Genomic DNA, 10,050 nt, shown 5'->3' with positions numbered 1-10,050 from the left:
CCCAACTCTCAGGCAGAAAGCCTCATCCTCAGGGGACCAGATCGTGGTACTTTCTTTTCAAACCTTAACATTCCAATGTAAGCACCTGCGATTTATGGTCTCGGTTCCCTTCCTGCCCAAAACACACAGCACAAAACACATATGCATCAAGAAGGGAATCGTGATGGAGTGAAAAGACAGCACAATACTGGGAAACCAATAACTGGACCCTAGTTTGTCCTATGTACCCCACCAGCTTTTTACTCTTGGTTAAAGAACTTCCTCCGCACACTCACATCTGTAAAAATGATACGGGGAGGGCAGGTTATCACTTGAGTGGTCCCCAAACTCTGGAGTAGTAATCTGCAGATCAAGTTTCTGGTTCCGGTGTGTCTGGTTACTAACTGTGACTGGAAAAAAAAAAAATCACTTCCTGCTTTGCTTAGCCAAACTCACCCATATGTAAAACAAGAAGACTGAATTAGGTGATTCATTAAAGTCTCTGCCAGTCTGGGAATTGGATGATTTTTTTTAAAAAGAAGTTCACTAAGCAAACATGAATTGTAATGCCTACCCTGTGCCAAGCACTATTTGATGATGCTTGTAAAATCACATACAGCTAGATCCTGAGACCACCATATACAGGTCATGCTTTCTCCTGTTGATCTCCCAAAGTGGCATTATGGTGGCTTCATACAACTAGTCCCTACACTCCTCGTGCTTTGGGCCCCTCTTTCCAATATCACTACTTAAAATTCTAAGCAGTGGTGGTGAATCAGAGAGGAGTTTCTGAAACATTCCACCATCTGCCTGCTAGAGACATTTACAATGCTTTCATCAAGCTACAGTGTGGTCTCTAGCTGCATTAGTAGAGAAACTAGCCAGAAAGCAATGGCAGGTTAATGGAGTGGAAAGGAAGTGGTTGATTTTTGACAGCAGAGTCTGGGAAAGCCATTTGTGAGCTGGGCTGAGGCTACTAGCACTGGAAAGGCAGTATCCTGAATCTGAGATTACTTGTTCCAAAGGGGATCTTGAAAGGCCCACGCAGCTCTGTATATGTTCCTTCCCCAGAGAAAGCCTGATCTTTCTATGTTTCTGGAAGATGAGAAACTTTTTTTAACTGGACACAGCAAAGGATGTGGACAATTTTTTCTTGGTAGTTAGAGTCTAAGCATAAGCACTGCTGGTTAGCAAGTCGCCCTTCAGTTTGTGTGTGGGCAGTGACCCAGTAATAAAGATACAGTACAACACTAAGCAACTTTTATTTTATCCTACCAGTTTCACTTTGAGATTTCTGTTGGACACGCTACGTCAAAATGAAACATCTTACACTGTCCTCTTACCTCTAACATAGGGGCAGACCTGTGACTTGTATTCCTCTTCATTTGCTGAACAACTGTGTCACAATGTCATTCAACTGGAACCCCCAGGGAGTCTTGGGATAGCCTAACTCTCAGATTTTCTTCTCATGATTGGTTCCATATTGTGTGTCAAGAGTAATAAGCCAACTGAACAGGCTCCATTTGGATTGCCATAGCAGTCACTAATTCAATTCTGTGACTCTTCCACTGCAGCCTAGCGACTATAGAACTCTGAACTAGGCAGAAGGAAAGGATGATGGAAAGCAATATCCCACAAAGACCCAAATGACATTTGAGAGAATGATCTCCTCCAGAAGCAAGAGCCACATGGCACGTCTGTGAGTCCCAGTACCTGCCAACCTGATGAAAACAGGCCAGTGGAGCCTACATCGTAATTTGTCGCTTTTGCTGCTGTGAACCATCTCATCTTCCCATCCTTTCAGAGAGACCTGAAACCATGAGGAGCAGCCTTACCCTGGTAGGCACCTTCTGGGCCTTCCTGTCCTTAGTTACTGCTGTGGCCAGTTCTGCCAGTTACTTCCTTCCTTATTGGCTGTTTGGATCACAGCTAGGAAAGCCAGTATCTTTCAGCACATTCAGGAGATGCAACTATCCGGTGAGGGGAGATGGGCACAATCTGATCATGGTGGAAGAATGTGGGCGCTATGCCAGCTTCACCGCCATACCAAGCCTGGCATGGCAGATGTGCACAGTGGTGACAGGTGCCGGCTGTGCTCTGCTGCTCCTGGTGGCATTGGCTGCTGTCCTAGGATGCTGCATGGAGGAACTCATCTCTAGAATGATGGGGCGTTGCATGGGAGCCGCACAGTTTGTAGGAGGTAAGACTGTCCCAGGGATTAAGTAGGTTATGGAGATTTGGGGTGATGGAAGTGGGGAATATGGCAGTATGGGAAAATACACTCTCATCTCTTCTACTCTGAGTCCAAAGCTATGAATGAGATTTTTTTTTGTAATTCATTGAGAATTCACAGCAAAATAAGATAGTAGACAGAGCTGATATCAATAGCTTTGTCTGCTTTTGTCACTTACAGGTTGTCCACTTAGTAATATTGTCTAAAATAGAAGTCAAAGTAGAAGAGTAAAGAACTGTGATCAATAGAGGTAGAGTGCTAGAGATTGAATAATAGGCACGAAAATACAGTTGCATAGGAGGAATACATTCTGTTTCTATAGCTAAATATGGAGACTGTAGTCAACAGTACTTCATTATATATATTCGAAATCTACAAACTAGAATGAGAAGAGCCTTAGTCCTTCCAGTTGTATGTCAATTAACAATAAAATAATACCAAGCAGAAAATGTATTTAATTACGTAGTTCACAGTTTAGTGCACAGTTATAGTCTATGCAACAGAACACTTCTGAATGTAGAAATATTTAAAAGACTATTATCCATTCTGCCTTTCAATAACAGCATAATTGTCCAGTATAATATTACTGCTCCTGAATAAAGGTGATCTATATAAACTGTTCTCTTTGGTGGTTATCTCAGAGGACAATGATCAGATAAACATATACACAAGTGCTCAATACCAATTATTCCCACCAAAGAAATATACCTCTAATAGTAGTAAAAGGCTATTTATTTTCCAAACAGACTACACATGAATACTTTTTGGTCTATATCCAAGGCTAGCCCCATCTGGTAGCCATTAAATAAATTTACCCAGATTTCTTATGGCTCTGACCTACCCTATTTTGTTCCTTGCTTTATTCAGCCTCCTCTTAATTTTAGTGCAGTCATCCTGGTATACAGGTAGCTGGACAGTGCTCTAAGAAAAAGCAAAATGCAGAGCTAGAAGACTACAAGAAGATGATGAGATTAGCTGAATTTGAACCAAGAATAAAGACCAAATTTAGATAGGTAAATGTACATGAATATTTGTATTATTTCATATGTTTCCATGGAGCACTGGAAAAACTGCTGTAGAACCTACTGCCGAAGTTTGTTGTTACAAGTTTTGGAGTCTTCATCCACTCCATTAACATCATTTCTATTAGTATAACAGTGTGGTAAGAAAGGTCAGGATGCTTAGATTCCAGTTGCTTTACGACATGGAGCAAATGATATGAATTTTTCTGTTTCACTTCCATTGAATATATCCCCTGGAAATATAATTCATATCTGCATTTCATTCTTCTCTCCAATGACTGACTGCATTTAGGTGGTCTTGGAGTTAGATGGTAGTGAATTTAAGCAGTTACTCTCAATGGAGTAGTGATGGGAATGAATTGGTTCTTCATCTTTCCCACAGAGGGTATTTAGTTATGTCTGGAGAAATTTTGGTTATTAAAATTCAGAACAAAGTGCCACTGAGAAGCACTTGGCTTTCTAGCTCCTTCTTGACTCAGACTCACTATAAACCTTTCACATATGTGTTATAGTTCTATTTGCTCATATGTCTTAATTTTTTTTTTTACTTTTTTTAAGTTAAAAGGTTTTCTAGAGACATCAAACATAGAATTTGATTCCTCTTGCATGCCATGGTACCAAACACATTGCTAACACTGCTAGAAACAAGTTACTTGATTTCTCTTGGAGAGTTCCATGAGTATCACAAATCAGTCTTTGACTCACTTTTTAACCTATATTTGTGGGCATGCTAAAGTTAACCCAACATTTGAACATATTTCCTCAGCAAGTGAAAGTTGACTGATAAGAGAGAGAGTGATTGCTCTCTCCTGGGATAATGTGAACATGTGAGACTTGGGTTAGTTTCCATCTTTCCTTCTTTTCTAGATTTTTTGTTTGTTTGTGTTTGTTTTTAGAGACAGGGTTTCTCTGTGTAGCCCTGGCTGTCCTGGAATTACCTCTATAGACCAGGCTGGCCTCAAACTCACAGAGACCCACCTGCCTCTGCCTCTCGAGTGCTGGGATTAAAGGCGTGAGCCACCACTGTCCGGCTGTTTTCTAGACTTTTATTTATGCCTATTATGTCCTGAGCAACCATCTCTTCTAACAGGAGACTGACAACTGAGCTCCACTTGCATCCCTAAGAGCATCCTGCTCAAAATTAGGAGGCTGCAAGTAGCAGAAACCAGAAGGATGGTAGCAACAGCCTCTACAAAACTGCATTATTAGCTCCTTCTCCTCCAAGCTTGCTTCCTCTTTGGAGCCCAACTGAGACTTTTATAACATTCAAGGTTCTCTGTATAATGCATCTTTATTGATCTCATCTACGAGATCTAGAAACTTGAAGAAAAATTTTGTGGCAAGATGTGGAATGATAATGGGGATTTTGACATGCCCAAGATGTCTGGAATAGAACTTTGGCTAGGTGACAGGTATCATTTGAAAGGAAGTCAAAAGTGAATCACATTTGGACCTCAAATGATTCTGCCACCCTATATTCCCTAAGACCTTGTTCATAGGGATGTAGTTACAGTGTTTACATCTAGTTGAGTATCTTTAAAATCAAGAATAAAGTGACATCTACAATAGTCTTAGAAAGGGCAAATGGGACTAGGTGAAATTTAAAAAATTTCTGCACAGCTAAACTAACTATCATTGGAGTGATTAGAAAGCCTATAGGATGGGAGAAAATTCTTTGCCAGTTATACTTCAGACAAGGAGTTACTAAAAAATAAAACACATGCACAGACACAAATAAACTGTGAATCAATAAATGGCCTAATGAAATGACCAGGAAGTTCTCAAAAGAAGAAATACAAATGGCCAATGAATATTTTAAAGTAGTCAGCATCCTTAGCCATCAGAAAATGCAAATTAAAATTGATTTGGGAGTCAATCTCACCCCATTGACAAAGGCTACCATCAAGAAAAATATGGTAATAAATGCTGATGAAGATGTGGGAAAATAACTCCTATTCACGGTTAGTAGGTGTTCAGACTGCCGAGACCACTATGGAAATAAGCTTAGAGTTTTCTCGAAAAAAAAACTAGTAATAAAAAATACTATATGATCTAGGTATACTATTATTGAGTATATACCTACAGGACTATATTTCTACCACAGAAACACATAACCATCCTTGTTTGTTGCTGGTCTTCATGATAGCAAGAAAAAAATCAGCTCAGATTCTTATCAGCAGATGAATTCATAATGAAAATATGGGTATGTAAACACAAAAATGTTCCCACTGCACAGAAAAATGAAATAATAAAATTTTCAGAAAAATAGATGGATCTTAAATTTATGTTAAACCTAGATAGCACAAATTCAGAGAGACAAATACTGAATGTTTTCTCATATGCAGATCCTAGCTTTTAATGCACATATGCACATTTGTGTGCATGCACACACACATCACATACACATGGATCTCATGAAATGATATCATGAGATGTATATCATGAAAGAAGATGACAAGAAGGGAGAGAATGGGAAAGAGGTGCTGAAAGAGGGAGGGAGAGCAATTGAACATGTGTGCCATGTGAGTGAACAGACTACTGGAGGTGGAAGGGTCTAAGGCTAGGAGGGGGTGGAGGAGAATAGTCTAAAAAGATCAACACGAATTAGATTGGAAGACAACAGAATGAAACAGAATATGCTGTATGCTAGTTTAAGGGAAAAGGAGCAAGAGTGTGTTATCAGGATTATCTCCTGACAGTGGAATGATATTACAATAGACTGTTAGACTTCTATAGTTCCCCTGTCTGTAACTAGACAGGTAGCAGCCATCCAGGTTTCCTTTATAGAGACTGATGACAGTTAAGGTTGTATTCCATGTATTCCAAGGGGATAGGGAAGAGTATTTTGGATTACTAGAGTTTCTAGGATTCACTTGGCATTTGACTACTCCTATGTCTCTTCAGAGCTCTTGGGTCAGACCCAGAGAGAGAGAGAGAGAGAGAGAGAGAGAGAGAGAGAGAGAGAGAGAGAGAGAGAGAGAGAGAGAGAGAGGCTTTGTCAGTGGCAGGAAGCCAACTATGGGCCGCATTTAGAGCTCCGTGGCTAGTAGACAGATAAAAGAATAAACAAACAAGCAAACAAACAGACAGACAGACAGATAAATAAATAAATAAATAAATAAATAAATAAATAAATAAATAAATAAATAAATAAATAAGAAGAGAAAGAGCTGTCGGTGTTCGATTTGCGCTTCTTGTTCAGCTAGGGGAAATTGATTTTGTTGCCCTAAGCCTGACTGCTTCTCGGCAGCTAGTGCATTAACCGAAATACATCAGGGGAGGAGCCAATTTGTTTCAGGTCTGGATTATCTCTGCCAGACCCCAAACCACTGAAGAGATGGAGGATCCATTAAGAAATACCTCCTCCCCCTGCCTGACTCTTGTTCCCTGGTCTGGCAGCTGCCCACAGAGATGAGCGGTGGGAAGTGGGGGAGACAGGAAGAAATAAAGAGCTGCTGGCCTGACTCATACTCAGCAAGGTGACCTGATGGGGCCCATGGGGCCCATTTGCTCCACCTGCAGCTAATCCAGCTGGCCAAGCTAGGGTCCAGAGAGTCTTCCACTGGGACCTCTGTGCCCTGTTCCAACCAGTGAAGGAAACATCTGGCCAGGAGATTATTTCAACACTGGGGATGTTGAGGTTTCCAACCAGCTGGGCCTCCATCCCCAAGAAAATGATCATTATTCACATTCCCCTGTGTATACATATGTAAGATGTTTGTGAATTATCCTTTCTCTTCAGCGAGAACTAAACAAAGAAAAAATAGGCGAGAAGTAAATATAGGGAACTTCTTGGAAGGAAAAAAAGTGTAAGATGTTGGATCAGGTTACTCGAGGTAAGCCAAGAATCTTTCTAGAACAGAAAATGTATTGGAATCACCTGGAATGCTTAAAGGAACATGAACTCTCCAGCTCTCCAGTTTTGTTCCCATTTTGATATATTCAGCAACAGGTGGAAAGCTCTGTGTTTTAAAAAATATCCCCAGTGGCTCTAATGTGGAGCCTTTCCCAAACCCAAAAGCAACCAATTGCCTAGGACATATACCTTTTGTTAAAGGGACAGAATTTTACACATCAAGACAAATGCAAGTCACCAGTGCATTTCTATGTATAAGGCCACAGCATTAGATGCCTCCTGCTGAATGCATTTTGGCACTGAAGAGAGATAACAGAGAACTTGATCTCAGGAACGATACAGTCTTTCTGAAAACTGTTATCTTTCAATACATGTGTACAGAGTGTAGTGACGAAATCAGGGCAATGAACATTTCCATCATCTCAAACATTTTATCAGTTACTGGGGTTGAAAACATTGCAATCTCACTATTTTACTTATTTTGAAACATGCAGTATAGTTACTACATTTATTGTTACCTTATTGCCACACTACTATAAATAGTGCACCAGAATACATTCTAACTGCAAATCTTTGAACTGATTCTATATCAGTGGAAAAAAGCCACTTTTGTTTCTTGAAATTATGAATTTCTTCTGATGTTTTACCAGACTTCATGCAATTTATTCCTCCTATGCTGAGAAAGGATTTTAAAAGTTGCCTTGTGTTTGTAAAAGAATAAATAGTCAAGGAGGTTTACCTACCAGCCAACAGTCAGGCAGCAAACTAAGTTAGATTTTTTTAACTTCCACTTTGGGCTCTGAAAGTACTTTTTACACTCTCTTTTCTCTCTCTCTCTCTCTCTCTCTCTCTCTCTCTCTCTCTCTCTCTCTCTCTCACTGTGTGTGTGTGTGTGTGTGTGTGTGTGTGTGTGTGTGTGTGTGTGTGTGTATGGGTGGGTGGGTGTCAGTTCCCTTCGTTCTCTCCTTCCACCATGTGGGGCCTGGGCATTGAATTGAGGTTGGTAGGCCTGGCATCAAATGTCTTTACCTGTTGAGCCATCTCACGGGTTCACAGATATTTTTAATTTTTCCTTGTTTCCATTTTAGAAATAAATGCTAGCATATTGATTTGCAGAGTGGACCATGAACCATGTGCATACCAAGTACCTGTAGTGTTTGTTGATGCAGATTTCTGATTGTTTCAGTGCTGACCAGGGCCCTGGTTATCTGCTTTTGCCACAGCCTCTCAGGCTGGTTTACTTTTAAACATATACTGCAAAATGTTTCAAACATATGCGCAACCCCAAACTACAATAGTATGGTGTAGTTGAAGCGTATTACACACCCTAATCACATTCCCAGGTCTCCACTGCAAAGGTTCCGAGCAAGACTCCAGAATCCACTGAAAGTGTTTAAGGAAACAGTCTCACTTCTGTTCATGGAATTGCATCTTTCTGTAACTATCTCTGCCTGTAACTATTTACTCATTGCTCAAAGGCCAGATCCAATTCAATGTCTGTGTGTGAAGTTCCCATCGATTTTTCACTATCTCTAGCAGATATAAACTATCCCATCGCTCTGAAAGCATATCAGGTCAAGTGAATGGAGGCGAACTAGAAGGGAAACAGATATACTCAGAGTGCAGCCTTGTACATTTCTCAGAGTTACATTTCACTTGAGATTTTTGTGAGAGAAATGAGCTGACAAGTTAAAAACCTTTAGCACTCACTATGCTTTTGTTTAGGATAGTACATTCAAGCATACCTAACAATCGGGATTAGAAAGGCAGGGAACTTGGTGGTGGCTGGTGGCGGTGGTGAGTTAACAAAATGGCTGCTCAGTTATGGATGAGGAGGAGGCGGGAGAAAGCAGGTTTGTAATACCCAGTGAGAAGGCTAATACTGCCCATAAATAAATACCAGGCACAAACCTACTGGGGATATGTGCTGGAGGGAGGGTTGTACAGCTGTTGGGCTATGGAAAATGATCATTCTGGGTGACTGAGGATCTAGGGCAGAAGTACCTAAGTTAAAGGGAGGGTTTCATGTTGTTTGAGATTATTTACCTCCTTAGAGGGTTTGTTATGATGTGGAGGTTGCTACAATTTCTGAAGCTGATCAGCCCAGGTCTCTATGTGGTCAGTGCAGGGAATTCAAACAGTACTGTAAAGTAATACAAATGTACAGTAACACATTTGGTTTTGTGTTAGCCGCTATATTAGAAGGGGAACAGGTGAAGAGACATGAGATGGTGTGATGGCGGTGCATTGAAGAGACATGAGATGGTGTGATGGTGGTGCATTGGACATTTGCTCTCCCAGTAGGAGACAGGAAGGAAAACAAAAGCTGTTCTTTGCCTTCGTAGTGGCAAGTGAAATTAAGTTGGAATAGATGACTTCTTTCTTCTTCCTTCTTCCTCCCTCCTCCCTTTTCCTTTTTCCTCCCTCCTCCCTCTTCCTTCTTCCCCCCTCCTCCCTCTTCCCTCTTCCTTCTTCCTTCCTTCTCCCTCTTCCTTTTGCATCCCTCCTGCCTCTTCCTTCTTCCTCCCTCCTCCCTCTTCCTCCCTTCTCCCTTTTCCTTCTTCCTTCCTCCTCCTTCTTCTTCCCTTCTCCCTCTTCCTACCTCCTCCCTCTTCCTTCTTCCTCCCTCCTCTCTCTTTCTTCTTCCTCCCTCTTCCTTTTTCTTCCTCCTCCTTCCTCCCTTGTCCTGTCTCCTCCTTCTTTCTCTTTCCTCCCTCTTCCTTCTTCCTTCTTCCTCCCTCTTCCTTCTTCCTTCTTCCTGCCTCCCTCTTCCTCCTCCTTCCTCTTTTTGATAGGTTATCAGTACATAGTCCTTACTGACCTGGAACTTGCTATGTAGAACAGGCTGGCCTAGAACTCACAGAGATCCATTTGCCTCTGCCTACTGAGTTCTGGGATGAAAGGCGTGAGCCACTAGTAGGGGTAGATGTCTAATGGTTAGAAAGACACTAAAAGTAGGA

General features: G+C 41.2%; 1 protein-coding gene across 1 annotated transcript in view; it reads left to right on the top strand.

Moving 5' to 3' along the window:
- Positions 1-1,450: 1,450 nt before the first annotated feature.
- Lhfpl1 (LHFPL tetraspan subfamily member 1) overlaps positions 1,451-10,050 on the top strand; it is a 40,789-nt gene continuing 32,189 nt past the window's right edge. Inside the window, exon 1 of the mRNA XM_052746536.1 lies at positions 1,451-2,179. Within this exon, the coding sequence (XP_052602496.1) occupies positions 1,798-2,179 (382 nt within the window). The 5' untranslated portion in view covers positions 1,451-1,797. The remainder of the gene's footprint in view (positions 2,180-10,050) is intronic.

The sequence above is a fragment of the Peromyscus californicus genome, unplaced genomic scaffold (assembly GCF_007827085.1).
Source record: "Peromyscus californicus insignis strain IS unplaced genomic scaffold, ASM782708v3 Scaffold_10__1_contigs__length_136768540, whole genome shotgun sequence".
Lineage (NCBI taxonomy): Eukaryota > Metazoa > Chordata > Mammalia > Rodentia > Cricetidae > Peromyscus > Peromyscus californicus.
The sequence above is the reverse complement of the archived record's forward strand: the minus strand, read 5'-3'. Positions and strand labels throughout refer to the sequence as shown.